General features: G+C 37.0%; 1 protein-coding gene across 1 annotated transcript in view; it reads right to left on the bottom strand.

The window, feature by feature from the left end:
- Positions 1–336: 336 nt before the first annotated feature.
- The window catches only part of GNAI1 (G protein subunit alpha i1), an 88866-nt gene continuing 71225 nt past the window's right edge, over positions 337–17977 (bottom strand). Inside the window, exons 6-8 of the mRNA XM_065883789.1 lie at positions 15847–15976; positions 14646–14799; positions 337–2412 (exon numbers count right to left, since the gene is read on the bottom strand). Of these exons, the coding sequence (XP_065739861.1) occupies positions 2222–2412; positions 14646–14799; positions 15847–15976 (475 nt within the window). The 3' untranslated portion in view covers positions 337–2221. The remainder of the gene's footprint in view (positions 2413–14645; positions 14800–15846; positions 15977–17977) is intronic.

The raw sequence follows: 17977 nt of genomic DNA, 5'->3' as shown, positions 1-17977 counted from the left end.
AATGGTGACTTATACGGCTGAAAAATTCCCCACTGAGGGATTAAATGAATGACCAAGTGCATGACAAAGTCAGAGGGTGAGAACTTGTTGACAGGGAAGATGATGAATCTGGTTTGCACATACTGAATTGGAGCAGGCAGTCACTTCTCAGAAGGGGATATCAAGCAGGCAATTCCAAATGTGGTACCACATCTCATGAGGAAACTTGGGGCAGGGAAAACTCAAGCTTCTGGAGTAGATGAAATTGCAGAAGGACAACACAGAGAAAGAAGAAATGAACACACAATAGACTGATATATAATGGTAATGCAAAACATGTATTAGCCAACAGGTTTGTAAAATTTTAAAAATTCAAATTTATTAGGTTTTATTAGTAACACAATTACACAGACTAAAGTTCAGGAATTCATCAATTATGGTCACCAATATGTGCTTCTTGTGGCGTTTTAAACTTATTTCTCATGATTCAAATTGATTTACGGGATAGTTGAACTTCATACATAGCTTCATAATATGAATACAACAGGTCTTCCATCCATAAAATTAATGAAAACATATCTTTCATCAAAGGCACATAAAGAATCTAAACTAACACATTTGAAGAATTTTGTTAAGAAATTTTTGAATTTCTCTACATTACAAAGAAGAAAAACAAAGCCCCAAAATGAAACGGTTATACACACGTGCGCGCGCACACACACACACAACCACAAAGAGACTTCAACAGAATGACGGCACACAACTAAATTTAGAAACTACTTACCCATGAAGCTTACTGAAAGACTAACTTTTTCAAGATGAGTAAAAAAGAGAAGTAGGGTATGGAATGCTATTCACTTTGCTGAAACAAGGTCATAGAGACACACCATGAATAATTAAAAATGACTATCAAAATTCAGTATCTAGCAGAAATGGAACACTTACTTGAGGATACACACAATCACTGACTTAATTAAATCCTGCTACTCATTTTCTAAGTGTAATTGCCCATTTCATTCTCAGAAATAATAGCACAGTTTAAAAAGAAATAATACAAACTCAGGCAAGTGGAGGCAATTTGAATAATCTAAGGGAAAAAAGTAATTTTAACAGCGTGATAATTAAATTTGAAACTAGTTACTTACATGTATGAATTTAAAGCTTGCATTTTATCATCAGCAGAATATTCAAAGACCTTTCTTGTTATCTTCTAAACAAGGAGCTATCATGTATAGTAGGTACAAGGGATTTCCCAAAGGAAATACGCAAATGAATGTCTCAAAATTCATTATGCTAACTTATTTTTTACCCACAAAAATGCTCTCACACCCACCTAAACTTAGTTATAAATAAAAATGTAGTTATTTAAAGTGTATAAAAATCTGGCATCACCTTTAAGGCAATGCATGAATACCATCCAAATATTAAAATTCAAAGTGAAAACAAACCAACCGAATAAAAATTAAGAATTTATAATAAGTCTGTAAGTATATCCTCAAAAATCTGAAATTTGTTTTCAAACCAAATCTAATGTAGAATCAGATTAGCATGCATTCTTAAAAGAAAAACTGAAATGCATACAATGTTTAACTGATCCAAAGGCAGGTAGTATACTCCTCCACTTCAAGAACGTTTCAATGAAACACATTAAATTTAAAGAACAAATCATGTTATTAAAATAGTCTGTGCAATGTTTGTACAAATAACATTTTTATGATTACAAGTATACATATAATCAAGACAAGGGCTGCAATGTGTCCTAATATTAATGACTGTACTTAAAAATTTACAGGATATGAACATAAATAAAGCTGTTTAAAACTGGCAAACATAATAGTCTTTCAGTACAAAGTACTTAATATTTCTGTTATTTCCCAAGCCATCACGCTAAAATCATAAGTTGCCACTCTTGATACCTAAAAGTAATGTGGAAAACTAAAGTCATAAATACATGTATACATACATTTGCATATTTACACTTACACAGAAGTCATCAGTACACTAGAGTCCAGCTTTAACACTGCCCTTAGTTTCACACTGCAGGACCACCTCTCACATTTAAGAAAGGACCTTCCATTACTTCCAGTTAAAAAAAAAAACCAACAAAAAACCAATGCTGGTCAGGTCCCAGATGCATTTCCCACATACTACATTCTGTGTTGCTGCAGGACTCTAGTGTAGAGAGAGCCACATATAAGTACTCATTTGGTTTGAAAATGCATTCTACCATTTACTGCAAAACTCAGAAGAGACCACAATCTTTTAGATTATTTTTTATGATGACATCTGTTACAGCATCAAAGACAAACTGCACGTTCTTGGTATCTGTGGCACATGTGAAGTGGGTGTATATTTCCTTCGTGTCCTTTCTTTTATTGAGGTCTTCAAACTGACATTGAATATATGCAGCTGCCTCTTCATATGTGTTTGAGCCTGATATGGGAAAAGGAAAGAAACATAAGGCGAAGTTAAAATGAGTATACCACTAAGCAACATGGACTTTAAAATACTGAAATCAGTTTCTTATGTATAAAATATGTGGACTCTATAATCGTCTTTGCCCTTCGAGACTAAGATAAACTATTTCTTCTAAGTGAAACATACCCAATGTTAATCACCCTGTAATGACTATAAGTTACCCTTAAAAACAAAAAAGCACGGTATTCCATGTTCCCCATGATCTTTGTTCTTGCCTCAATCTCCAACTGTCAGAGTCCCTTTTTTTCTAACCCCTTATACTCTACCTCCTAACATGGTGGCAGCACACTATTTCACTTCTGAGCCTAGTGGCTGGATCAAGAAATGTTGGCCGATGCTGACTGGTACTTTTTATTCCCCTTCCTATATATACATTAATTAGCATTTCTCAATTTTTGTATTCAAAAACTGTACAAGGGTCTACAATGTGGTTTATGCCTATGAGGTTACAAAAAAGTGAATGACACACTTCTGCTTTCAGGTGACTGAAGATACAACACTTTGATACTTGGCAGTATCTAAAGATAATCACACATACTCTGTGACCCAAGAGTTCAGTTTTCCAGGTGTGTCCTTGACAGAACTATATACATATGTTCACTAGAAGACACATAAAGACTGTTAACAGCAGAACTTCTACTTTAGGAAACAACCCAAAAGTTCATTAACTGTAGACTGGCTACAAAATCCTGGTATATATTCATACAATGAGCTGCCATAGAGAAATGAGAATAAAAGAACTACTGCTACACACAATACTATAGATGAGCTTCATAAACATACTGTTGAACAAATGAAGGCAGACACAAAACAGTATATACTGTAAACAACTAATGTTTAGAAAACAAGTTTGGAAACAATCAATATTAATCGATGAAGACAAGTCATAATAGTGGTTAACTCTTTGTGTGAGTAGGTGGGTGGATGGAAGTTGATCAGTTAAGACTGGGGAGGGGCATGACAGGGTTTCTGGGGACCTGGAAATGTTCTATTTCTTGACCTGAATGGTGCATATTATCAGTGTTTTCACTTTTTAAAATTCAGTAAGTTTCACATTTGTGCTAAGTATGTGAGTATCTATATACTTTATCTATATAGTTCATATATGTATACATATGATACTTCAATAAAATGTTCCTTTGAAAAAAACTGTTAATTCTGTCTCTTGCAGTAATAACACAAAATTATATGCCTGGACTTCAAGGTCCTCTGTTACCCAGCCTGCTTGGTAAAGCCATTCTAAGACCCTCTGTTCCACATCTGAGGCTCACTCCATGTCAGGAGGAAACCTGTATTCAAAGTACCACCTGTGTTACTGCAGTGCTTTCCCTCCCCTGTACTTCACCAGCTGTTTTCATAGCTTGGCTACTCTCTAAGTAATGCTGCAGTGAACAGAGATGTGCATGTATCTTTACCATAAAGCGTTTTCATTTTCTTCAAATAAATACCCAGAAGTGGAATTGCTGAATCATATGGTAGTTCTATTTTTAATTTATTGAGGAATCTCCATATTGTTTTCCATAATGGCTGCACCAATTTACATTCCCAGCAATAGGGTACAAGGGTTCCCGTTTTTCTACGTCTTTACCAACGTCTGGCATTTCTTTTCTTTATGATAACGGCCATTCTAATGGGAGTGAGGTGATAGCTCACTGTGGTTTTGATTTGCGTTTCCCTGATTGTTAGTGACGTTGAGCACCTTTTCATGGACATGTCGGCCACTGGTATGTCTTCTTTGGAAAAATGTCTATTCAGATCCTCTGTCCATTTTAATAGTGAAATTGTGTTTTTGTTACTGACTTGTATGAGTTCTTTATACAGCTGGCCCTCTGCATCTGTGGGTTTATAACCAGCAAATATGGAGGACCAACTGTCCTATGCCATTTTATATAAGGGACTTGAGCATCCATAGATTTTGGTATCTATGGCAGGTCCTGAAACCAATCTCCCAAGGATACTGAGGGATGACTGTACATTTTGGATATGAACCCCTTATCAGATAAATGTTTTGCAAATATCTTCTCCCATTCCTTAGGCTGCATTTTTATTTTGTTGATGGTTTCCTTTGCTGTACAGAAGCTTTTTAGTTTGATGATATCACCCAACTTGTTTAGTTTTGCTTTTGTTGCCTTTGCTTTTGGTGTCAAACTTAAAAAACAAAATCACGACTGTCAAGCTTACTGCCTGTGTTTTCTTCTAGGAGTTTTACGGTTTCAGGTCTTACATTCAAGGGTTTGAGGTCTCACGTTCGAGTCTTTAATCTGTTTGGGTTTGTTTTTGTGTATGGTGGAGAAAGCAGTCCAGTTTCATTCTTTAGCATGTGGCTGTCCAGTTTTCCTAACACCATTTACTGAAGAGACTTCTTTCCCCGTTGTATATTCTTGGGTCATCTGTCATAAATTACTTGATCATGTATACATAGGTTTACTTCTGGGCTCTCTATTCTGTTCCTCAGATATATGTGTCTGTTTTTTATGCCAATACCACACTGTTTTCATTACTGTAGCTGTGTAATATAGTTGGAAATTAGGGTGCACAGTGCCTCCAGCTTTGTTCTTCTTTCTCAAGATTGCTTTAGCTTTTGGAGTCTTTTGTGATTCAGAATTTTAGGACTATTCTCTTTCTGCGAAAAATGCCATTAGAATTTTGAAAGGGATTGCACTGACACTGTTAGACAACTTTAGGTAGTACGGACCTTTTTAACAATATTAATATTCCTCCAATCCATGGGCATGGAATATCTTTCCATTTATGTGTATCTTCTTCAATTTCTTTCATCTATGTTTTAGTTTTCAGTGTACAGGCCTTTCCTCTCCTTGGTTAAATTTATTCCTAGAAATTCTGTTCTTTTAATGCAACTGTAAATCTGACTGTTTCAGTTTTTCTTATAGCTCATTACTAGTGTTACAGATTTTTGTATACTGATTTTGTATCATGCAACTTTACTAAATTCACTGATTATGCGTTTTAAGTTTTTTTGTGAATCTGAGATTTTCTATGTATAATACCATGTCTTGTGCAAATAGTGGCAGTTTTACTTCTTGCTTTCTGATTTGGATGCCTTTTCTTTTTCTTGCTTAAACTGCAGTGATAGGACTTGTAAATACTATGTTGAATGAAAGTGGTGAGACTGGGAAACCTTGTCTTATTCCCTGTCTTAGAGGAAAAGCTTTCAACTTTTTACTGTTGAGTATGATATCAGCTATAAGCCTTTATTATATTGAGGTACATTCCCTCTGTACCCATTTTGTTGAGTTTTTATCCTAAATGGATGTTGAATTTTGTCAAATGCTTTTTTTTTTGCATCTGTTGAGATGATCTTGTGATTTTTATCCTTCATTTTGTTTTGCAGACAGTGAACTATATGCTTGCATCCTCGGAGTAAATCTCACATAGTTGTGGTGTAATGATCCTTTTAATGTATTGCTGAATTCAGTTTGCTAATATTTTGTTGAAGATTTTTGCATTTATGTTTATCAGGGATATTGGCCTGTAATTTTCTTTTCTTGTGGCATACTTGCCTGGTTTTGGTAACAGGGTAATGGCGGCCTGGTAAAATGAGCTATGGAAAAGGAGAGAATGCTTCCAATTTTGGAAGAGTTTAAGAAGGACTGCTAACAATTAATTCTTTTGTGTTTAGCAGAATTCACCAGTAAAGTCATCTGGTCATGAACTTTGTTTATTGGGAGGTTTCTGATTACTGATTCAATCTCCTTACTAACATAGGCTGTTCAGATTTTCTATTTCTTCATGATTCAAACTTGGTAGGTTGTATGTTTGCTTCTATGAATTTTTCCAAGTTGTCAAAATAAGTTTAAATTTTTATCTCTTAAGTTGCTAGCAGACAACCATATACTCTACAAATCAAATTTTAACTTATTAAATCATAATAAGGTTGGTACTCTGAAATTCTAAAGCAATAAACAATGTCTTCTTGATTCACAGAAGCTAATACAACCTCTAAATTAAAAACATGTTTTGAGAAAACAGCTCGCCCTGAGTGCATGGCTCAATTTGCTGTATCTATTGTGGGCAGCTGGTTAGATTACTGAATCCCTAGAACTACGAGATACATTCCTCAACTTGATTTTAAGTTTTGGAAAAGAATGACTAGGGGGAAGGTGACAGATATTTTCTAACGTGATAGAACTGTCTTGAATAAAGGTTAAGTACAGATGATAATCTGGTTCAATACTGGAGAATTGGGTGCCTGGTGATACAATTCAAAGGGAGATAAAGGAGATTTGAATAAAAAAAAATAACATGAATTCAGTTGGAGTCTCAGGTGCTAAAAAACATGGACAGATTCAACAAGCAGTTGGGAATGCAAGCCTGAGCCTCAACAGAGAAATTAGAGTTGACAACTGAATTTATCATGCTGAGAATAAATATGACTATGAAAGAATGGAGCGCTCGAAGATTATAAGACTACAGATGGAATCTGGTGAAATGCCAAAATGTAAATAGATAAAAAGAGGAGAAGGCAGGAGCAGAGAGAGGTAGGGGATAAATCAAGTGAGTAGCTCCGAGGCTACGATGGGTTCTCCTATAGCAAACATAGCCACAGGGATTAAGAGTTGAGGGTGCAACAAGAGGTGACAGCATCAATACTTAGCGTGTGCAATGAAGTTTTTAATTATAGTCTTAACACTGGGACTATGAAAGAATTATGTAATACTCTCCTTGCTCACAGGGCCTGAGATCAGTGATTCTTATTAACTCGACAACATACGAGGAACATTTTGAACACAATGCATACCTGGCAAAAAAAGAGCTAACAACTATCTTCTTGGCTGCTCTAAAAATCCCTGCAAGTATGTAATATGTGAGGATTGATTGGGGTCCTCTGATAATATTAGCACAAAAGGGCTACTTCACAATAGAAAATGACAAAGAAAGATGAACTAAAAGACAGAGGAAAGTAAAGGCCAAACGGAGCCACCTTGATTCTGGGTAACTTCAATCTTGCAATTAGAACTATAAATAATTTTATTCCTATAAAGCACTAAAAATGTTTCTGAATAAGGTGACTTAGGACACTGACTTGCAAAAAGAAAACAAAACTAAGTTAATTCTGTGCAATTATTTCAAAGTATAACTTTGCGATACATAGAAAGGGCTGTAGTAATGAGAGGAGGATCATACTGATGGGAGACCCTCCTGCTTGGCCTCCATTGAAAATATATAATTAAATGTATTCTGGTTGTTAATGTCCTGGATGCAGGAGTGCAACAGACTTGGGTCTGGATTTGGACTCTATTGCATCATTAAATCACAGTGCTCTCACCTACATAAGTGGGATGTGAAAGCACTGATATCATATGGTTGTTTTAACACTGCCTGTGAAAAGGCAGTACAATTTACTGAACACAAAATTGACAAATTTTGTTTATAATGAAACAAATTCCTGAGACTTGGGCAGCAGTGGGGGAAGCCAGATTCCATGACAGCAACAGCAGGGATCATGGCAAGAATCACGGCTTGAAGGCTGCCCCCGGTGGTCTCATCTTCCTGCAGCTTGTAGACCCTCAGGCTTAGTGGAGCTGTTAACAGAGGCAGCGGTCACCCGGAGCAGCAAGAGTAGCACCAGCAAGCTCCTTCCCCTGGAACTACACTCAGCATCACGGCATCAAGATGCCATTTGTCTCCGTGTGGCTGACAGGGACTTGATGCCTGGGCCTGGAGGCAGGCCTGAGCAGCTGAGGTGGGAGAGCCCAGTTCAGGACATTGGACCACAGAGACCTCCTGGCCCCATGTAATATATCAATCGGCGAGAGGTCTCCCGAAGATCTCCGTCTCAACGCTAAGACCCACATCCACCCAACAGCCAGCAAGCCAGAGATCTCCATCTCAACTCCACCCAAAGGCCAGCAAGTTCCAGTGCTGGATGACCCATGCCAATCAACTAGCAAGACAGGAACACAACCCCACCCGTTAGCAGACAGGCTGCCTAAAATCTACTAAGTTCACAGATACCCAAAAACACACCACCGCGCGCCGCCCCTCCCACCAGAACACAGGCACGAGTCCCCTCCCCCAGGAAGCCTACACAACCCACTGAACCAACCTCACCCAGTGGGGGCAGACACCAAAAACAACGGGAACTACGAACCTACAGCCTGCGAAAAGGAGACGCCAAACACAGTAAGTTAAACAAAATGAGAAGACAGAGAAACACACAGCAGATGAAGGAGCAAGGTAAAAACAAACCAGACCAAACAAATGAAGAGGAAACAGGCAGTCTACCTGAAAAAGAATTCAGAGAAATGATAGTAAAGATGATCCAAAATCTTGGAAATAGAATGGAGAAAATACAAGAAACATTTAACAAGGATCTAGAGGAACTAAAGAGCACACAAACAGTGATGAACAACACAATTACTGAAATTAAAAATACTCCAGAAGGAATCAATAGCAGAATAATTGAGGCAGAAGAACAGATAAGTGACCTGGAAGATAACATAGTGGAAATAACTATTGCAGAGCAGAATAAAGAAATAAGAATGAAGAGAATTGAGGACAATCTCAGAGACCTCTGGGACAACATTAAACACACCAACATTCGAATTACAGGGGTCCCAGAAGAAGAGAAAAAGAAAGGGTCTGAGAAAATATTTGAAGAGATGATAGTTGAAAACTTCCCTAACATGGGAAAGGAAATAGTCAATCAAGTCCAGGAAGCACAGAGAGTCCCATACAGGATAAATCCAAGGAGAAATACGCCGAGACACATATTAATCAAACTGTCAAAAATTAAATACAAAGAAACATATTAAAAGCAGCAAGGGATAAACAACAAATAACACACAAGGGAATCCCCATAAGGTTAACAGCTGATCTTTCAGCAGAAACTCTGCAAGCCAGAAGGGAGTGGCAGGACATATTGAAAGGGATGAAAGGGAAAAACCTACAACCAAGATTACTCTAGCTAGCAAGGATCTCATTCAGAGAAATTAAAACCTTTACAGACAAGCAAAGGCTAAGAGAATTCAGCACAACCAAACCAGCTTTAAAGCAAATGCTAAAGGAACTTCTCTAGGCAGGAAACTCAAGGAAAACATCTACGACAACAAACCCAAAACAAATAAGAAAATGCAAATAGGAACATACGTGTCGATAATTACCTTAAATGTAAGCAGATTAAATGCTCCAACCAAAAGGCACAGACTGGCTGAATGGATACAAAAACAAGACCCGTATATATGTTGTCTACAAGAGACCCACTTCAGACCCAGGGATACATACAGACTGAAAAAGATATTCCACGCAAATGGAAATCAAAAGAAAGCTGGAGTAGCAATTCTCATATCAGACAAAATAGACTTTTTAAAATAAAGACTATTACAAGAGACAAAGAAGGACACTATGTAATGATCAAGGGATCAATCCAAGAAGAAGATACAACAATGGTAAATATTTATGCACCCAACACAGGAGCACCTTAACACAAAAGGCAAATGCTAACAGCCATAAAAGGAGAAATCGACAGCAACACATTCATAGTAGGGGACTTTAACACCCCACTTTCACCAATGGACAGTTCATCCAAAATGAAAATTAATAAGGAAACACAACCTTTAAATGGCCCATTAAACAAGATGGACTTAATTGATATTTCTAGGACATTCCATCCAGAAACAACAGAATACATTTTCTTCTCAAGTGCTCATGGAACATTCTCCAGGATAGATCATATCCTGGGTCACAAATCAAGCCTTGGTAAATTTAAGAAAATTGAAATCATATCAAGTATCTTTTCCAACCACAATGCTATGAGACTAGATATCAATTACAGAAAAAAATCAGTAAAAAATACAAATACATGGAGGCTAAACAGTAAAATACTAAATAACCAAGAGATCAATGAAATCAAAAAACACCTAGAGGGCTTCCCTGGTGGTGCAGTGGTTGGGAGTCTGCCTGCCAATGCAGGGGACACAGGTTCGTGCCCCGGTCTGGGAGGATCCCACATGCCGTGGAGCGGCTGGGCCCGTGAGCCACGGCCGCTGAGCCTGCATGTCCGGAGCCTGTGCTCCGCAACAGGAGGGGCCGCAGCAGTAAGAGGCCCGCGTACTGCAAAAAAAGAAAAACCTAGAGACAAATGGCAATGAAAACACGATGACCCAAAACCTATGGGATGCAGCAAAAGCAGTTCTAAGAGAGAAGTTTATAGCAATACAATCCTACCTCAAGAAACAATAAACATCTCAAATAAACAACCTAACCTTATACCTAAAGCAATTAGAGAAAGAAGAGCAAAAAACCCCCAAAGTTAGCAGAAGGAAAGAAATAATAAAGATCAGATTTAAATGAAAAAGAAATGAAACAGATCAATAAAACTAAAAGCTGGTTCTTTGAGAAGAAAAACAAAATTGATAGACCATTAGCCAGACTCATCAAGAAAAAAAAGAAGACTCAAATCAACAGAATTAGAAATGAAAAAGAAGTAACAACTGACACTGCAGAAATACAAAGGATCATGAGAGATTACTACAAGCAACTCTATGCCAATAAAAGAGACAACCTAGAAGAAATGGACACATTCTTAGAAGAGCACAACCTTCTGAGACAACCAGAAAGAAACAGAAAATAAAAACAGACCAATCACAAGCACTGAAATTGAAACTGTGATTAAAATTCTTCCAACAAACAAAAGCCCAGGATGAGATGGCTTCACAGGCAAATTCTATCAAACATTTAGAGAACACCTATCCTCTCAAACTCTTCCCAAATATAGCAAAGGGAGGAACACTCCCAAACTCATTCTATGAGGCCACCATCACCCTGATACCAAAACCAGACAAAGGTGTCATGAAAAAAGAAAACTAGAGGCCAATATCAGTGATGAACATAGATGCAAAAATCCTCAACGAAATACTAGCAAACAGAATCCAGCAGCACATTAAAAGGATCATACACCACAATAAAGTGGGATTTATCCCAGAGATGCAAGGATTCTTCAATATACGCAAGTCAATCAATGTGATAAACCATATTAACAAATTGAAGGAGAAAAACCACATGATAATCTCAATAGATGCAGAAAAAGCTTGTGACAAAATTCAACACAAATTTATGATAAAAACTCTCCAGAAAGTAGGCATAGTGGGAACCTACCTCAACATAATAAAAGCCATATATGACAAACCCACAGCCAACATCGTTCTCAATGGTGAAAAACTGAAACCATTTCCTCTAAGATCAGGAACAAGACAAGGTTGTCCATTCTCACCACTATTATTCAACATAGTTTTGGAAGTTTTAGCCGCAGCAATCAGAAAAGAAAAAGAAATAAAAGGAATCCAGATCAGAAAAGAAGTTAAACTGTCACTGTTTGCAGATGACATGACACTCTACATAGAGTATCCTAAAAATGCTACCAGAAAACTACTAGAGCTAATCAATGAATTTGGTAAAGTACCAGGATACAAAATTAATGCACAGAAATCTCTTGTATTCCTATACACTCATGATGAAAAATCTGAAAGAGAAATTAAGGAAACACTCCCATTTACCATTGCAACAAAAAGAATAAGATACCTAGGAATAAACCTACCTAAGGAGACAAAAGACCTGTATGCAGAAAATTATAAGACACTGATGAAAGAAATTAAAGATGATACGAACAGACGGAGAGATATGAGAGATATACCACGTTCTTGGATTGCAAGAATCAACACTGTGAAAATGACTACGCTACCCACAGCAATCTACAGATTCAGTACAATCCCTATCAAACTACCAACGGCATTTTTCACAGAAGTAGAACAAAAAATTTCACAATTTGTATGGAAACACAAAAGATCCAGAGAAACCCCCTACCTAAATGTAAGGCTAGACACTATAAAACTCTTAGAGGAAAGCACAGGCAGAACACTCTATGACATAAATCACAGCAAGATCCTTTTTGACCCACCTCCTAGAGTACTGGAAATAAAAATAAAAATAAACAAATGGGACCTAATGAAACTTAAAAGCTTTTGCACAGCAAAGGAAACCATAAACAATATGAAAAGACAACCCTCAGAACGGGAGAAAATATTTGCAAATGAAGCAACTCACAAAGGATTAATCTCTAAAATTTACAAGCAGCTCAATATCAGAAAAACAAACAACCCAATCCAAAAATGGGCAGAAGACCTAAATAGACATTTCTCCAAAGAAGACATACAGATTGCCAACAAACACATGAAAGGGTGCTCAACATCATTAATCATTAGAGAAACGCAAATCGAAACTACAAGGAGGTATCACCTCACACCAGTCAGAATGGCCATCATCAAAAAATCTACAAACAATAAATGCTGGAGAGGGTGTGGAGTAATGGGAACCCTCCTGCACTGTTGGTGGGAATGTAAGTTGGTGCAGCCACTATGGAGAACAGTATGGAGGTTCCTTAAAAAACTAAAAATAGGACTACCGTACGATCCAGCAATCCCACTACCCGGCATATACCCTAAGAAAACCATAATTCAAAAAGAGTCATGTACCACAATGTTCACTGTGGCTCTACTTACAATAGCCAAGACATGGAAGCAACCTAAGTGTCCATCGACAGATGAACGGATAAAGAACATGTGGCACGTATATACAATGGAATATTACTCAGCCATAAAAAGAAATGAAACTGAGTTGTCTGTAATGAGGTGGATGGACCTAGAGTCTGTCATACAGAGTGAAGTAAGTCAGAAAGTGAAATACAAATATTGTATGCTAACACATATGTATGGAATCTAAAAACTAAACAAAAAAAGTGGTTTTGAAGAACCTGGGAACAGGACAGGAATAAAGATGCAGCTGTAGAAAATGGACTTGAGGACACAGGGAGGGGGAGGGGTAAGTTGGGACGAAGTGAGAGAGTGGCATGGACATATATACACTACCAAATGTAAAATAGATAGCTAGTGGGAAGCAGCCGCATAGCACAGGGAGGTCAGCTCAGTGCTTTGTGACCACCTAAAGGGGTGGGATAGGGAGGGTGGGATAGGGAGGGTGGGAGGGAGACGCAAGAGGGAGGGGATATGGGGATAGGGGATATATAGCTGATTCACTTTGTTATACAGCAGCAACTAACAGCATTGTAAAGCAATTATACTCCAATAAGGATGTTAAAAAAATAATGCAATAAATGTAATATTTCACTTTCACATTTTTCAACCAAAAAAATTCTTGAGACCTTTTTTTTTTTTTAACAATGAGGATGGAGTGAGGGTAACTTGTATCAATTAGCTAAATTACCCAAGCTTCATAATGTTTAGATTTAGAGATGAGATAACTATTGGTAGTCAAACTTTTTTAGGCATCGAACTTTCTTCATTAAAATAAAATAAAGCCTTATTCAGAAACCCAATATGCAAAACAGATGAAAGCTAAATTACTCTGCCTTAGGGAGGGAGAAGTTGAGTGTGGAGGGGGGCAGGGGGTGGGGGGTATCACTGTTCCTTGCACCCACTTTCAATAGCAGCCAGGGAAGTGTTCCAAGGAACTAAACTTAACCAATGTTTTAGCCCAACTTCTGATTTCACAGATGGGGTAGTGAGACCCCATTAACTGCCTTGTTCAAGATCAAAGAGCTAATTATGGAAAAGCCAGGACTGCATCTCAGGTCTCCTTTTCTCACTGCAGACCATTTTACACAGCAGTAAAATTAAAGTACCACTAACAGTCTCATTCCCAAAGCCTGGATTTCTTGTGAAACCTTTCCTGACTCCCCTGAGGAGTTAGCTAACTCACAGACTCCTTTCTAATGTGTTCCCCCTTGCAGTTACTATCCATGTTCCTTTGTACTCGTGTGCTGCAGTGCTGTCGTGTATCTGTTTGTTTAGGAGTACCTCTGTCTTTGATATTAAGTCAGTGACCAGAGACACATCTATGTATTGTGCATCACACAATACCTGACATAAGATCTGTTAACTGGATGAACCAATCAATACCGTAAGCTTATGAAGACTTGGAGTCATCATAGAAAATTCTCTAAAAGCTTTTCCCTAAAATGAATGTTATTTTCAATCATCTCACCCACAACTCAAGGAACTACTTGTGCTTAAATGCAGTTTGATAAATAATTTCTCTTAAAGGTTAAGAATTACTAAGCCAAAAGATTCAAACCAACAACTGAAATCTTGCCTTAGGGGAACGTTCGCTTAGAAGTATACGAGCTGACAAGTTATCTACAGAGAGTAAAATACCTGCATATTCTGGATAGCATATAGTGAGAGGGCTCTTTTTGATTTTTTCTTCGAAGAGATCCTTCTTGTTTAGAAAAAGTATAATAGATGTATCTGTAAACCATTTGTTGTTACATATGCTGTCGAACAACTTCATGCTTTCATGCATTCGGTTCTGTAATAGAATACAGCCAGTTTGTCATAATGGCAAGGATTTTAAGAAATATTACTTTTAAAAAATGAGCGTGGAAAAAAAAAGTATGGTAATACAATAGAAGTTAGCTGAAAAATAGGTAACATCCCACAAAAACATATTTTTGCCATTTAAGAACAAGCACACACTTTGATTTTAGGCAAGATGAGTGTCTACACCACTCATCACTTTTTCGTATTCAACCAGTACTTGCTGAGCGCCGGCAGCGTGTCACTGTGCTGCAGGACCCTGCGATCTAGAAATGCAAAGTGCAAACGTTTCAAAGGAGACCTCATTATTACAGAGTGAACTGAAGTTTCCATTAAAGGATAAGTAGAGTTTTTTAAACATTAATAAATTAAACTGAAAAAGCTGAAACACAATTAGCCCAGTACCCTAAATATAATGGTGTATTAGGGAAGGAAACCTCCAATTCCTGTTTCCTGCCCTTCCAGGATCTGTGGTTTCAAAAAGGGCACTAATATATTTTATAGTGCCAGAATGACAGAAATGAACATGTGCACTACACCTACTGCATGATAATTGTATATAAATTATTTTAATAAAAGAAACTGACACTTATAGCTTTTTTCTAATTAAAAATATTTTCCCCAGATTAATGGTACACTGAAACACATCTGAAAATTACATGACAGTAGCAAAGTATAACAGAGATCAAGGATTACTGAGCTGGCAGAAGTAATAAGTTAAGAAAAATAAGCCTTGGACTATAATGGAACTAACTTTATTTTCATTTAGTATGTGGATACCAGATCTCATAAATGCCTAGTTAAGCAACTAGGGTTGAGGTGAGATTAACTTTTTGTGTTTTCCCTTTTTCCAGGATCCATCTGTTCTTTGTATTCTAAAAGGGAAATATACTAAACAAAAGTTAGAGAAAACAGCCTGAACTTTCAATTAATTTAGGCATTAGTAAGAATTCTTCAAGAATTTTTCACAGAAAAATTCTTGGCAACATCTCCAGCCCTTCATATGCCATGCTCAATCTTTAAAAGTGGTTCTACTTGCCATTTCTTCATCTTCAGCTAGAACCAGGTCATAGTCACTCAGTGCCACACAGAAGATGATGGCGGTCACTCCTTCAAAGCAATGAATCCATTTCTTCCTCTCAGATCTCTGTCCTCCCACATCAAACATTCTGTAAGAGGAAAAATAATGAGTTTGACATCACGCTGAATGTTCAGAGGCTCTGAGGAGTTCTATAAAAATCAACAAAAAAGCTCCAAATCGCATAGGGAATGTGGGATGGAAAGAAAGGAGAAAAGGATTTTATGGGAGGAATATAATGTCACAAATTGATTTTCACAAAGGAAAAAAAGTCTGCTGGTTTTTAAACCATTTTGTTTTTATCTCACAGTAAAACAAAACAAAAAACCCAAAATACCCTAAAAAAAATAACACATTCATTAACATATGAGAACACTTTAGAACAGAACATGAAAACAAATACAAAAGAAGGGGCAGCACTATAAGAATGCAGAGATAATAGAATATATTCAATTTGCTAAAGTCACAGAACATTAGAGGCAGAGAACATGGTCCCCTCATCCAACTACAAAATGTTTTCTCTCAGAAGCAATACAGCAAAGGAGAAACCATCCCAGGTAAGAAAACCTGGACAAGCAAGTCATATTTAAACAGGGGCAAACAAGCTGCCTAAATTAAAAAGTAAAACCATGGTATAGAAAAAAAAAAAAATGAGATGAGATAAATGGATGGCCTACTGAATAGTCTGAAAATGAGGACTGAAAAAAACTCAATTTTTACATGATACACAACAGTAGACCATTGTAGGTTACTGTACAGGGTAGTAACACAAACAGTATAAAAACAATAATCTTCCTCCTTTCCTTGTTAAGAGTTTAAGTTAAGCACAAGTTGAAATTCACATAGATTACGTTATGCAACCTAGAAATAACCACTTACATAATGGAAACACTATGCAAACTGGTACATTTTTAAAGGCTCCATTTATCTAGATACTGCACTAATTAAAATAGTCCCTATTTAATTCTCAGGCAAAAAGAATTTTCCCTGTAGAACAGTTTTGGCCTATAAACCAAATCTGAGTACATAAGATCTGTACTCATTACAAAAGTAACTAGTATTGTTACTTTTATCATCATTTAAGTGCCATTCTTTCTATTAGTTTAGCTAGTAAATTGTTCATTAAGTTTAAGTATGCTATATAACAAAATGATTCTACTACACACTAAAATGGGTAAGATATAAAAAGGACAGCTGGTAGTAAAGATCAAAAGAAATTAAAATGATTACCCATTTGTTAAATTGCCAAGGAACACAATTTGAAGACAACTTTACCAAAAAGATAATATATTTTAGCTGACTTCTCTGATCAAATGTCACATATTTCCTGACCACTCCATGTAAAATAACAACAAAACCCACCCTGTCCCATATTATCCCTCTGTTGATGGCTGGTTTTATGTGTCAATTTGGCTAGACTATCATACGCAGCTATTTAATCAAACACTAATCTGGGTGCTGCTGTGAAGATATTTTCTGGTTATGGTTAACATCTATAGTCAGTTGATTCTCAGTAAAGGAGATTATCCTTGATAATGTGGGCAGCCCTCATGTAATGAGTTGAAAGGCCTTCAGAGCAAAAACTGAAGTTTCCCAGAAGAAAAAAAAATTCTGCCTCAATACTGTAACATCAGTTTCTATCTGAGCCTGCTGTCCTGCACTACAAACTTCCAATTCGCTGGCACCTACAGTCATGTTAAGCCAGTTCCTTGAAATACACAGAACCTACTGGTTCTGCTGTTTGCAAGAACCCTGACTGACACAAATTTTAGTAGCTAGAGTGGGGTAATACTGTAAAACTAATTCCCAAAACTGTGCAAGTGGCTTTGGAAATGGGTAATAGGGAAAGGCTGGAAGAATTTTGAGTTACTTGACAGAAAAAGCCCAGAATGCCTTGAAAGATAGTTGGTTAGAAATACGGATATTAAAGGTGATTTTGATGAGACTTAGATGGAAGTAAAGAGGATGGTAGAAAAGCTTCTATCTTAGAGAACGAATATATATCATCATGAACACAGCGTTGAAAGATATATGAATGTTAAAGATGTTTTTGTTGAGGTCTCAGAAGGAAATGAGAAGTATATTATTGGAC

This window comes from Phocoena phocoena, chromosome 9, assembly GCF_963924675.1.
Source record: "Phocoena phocoena chromosome 9, mPhoPho1.1, whole genome shotgun sequence".
In the NCBI taxonomy this organism is placed as follows: Eukaryota; Metazoa; Chordata; class Mammalia; order Artiodactyla; family Phocoenidae; genus Phocoena; species Phocoena phocoena.
Note: the sequence above shows the minus strand (reverse complement) of the source record. Positions and strands in the feature narration are given on the sequence as shown.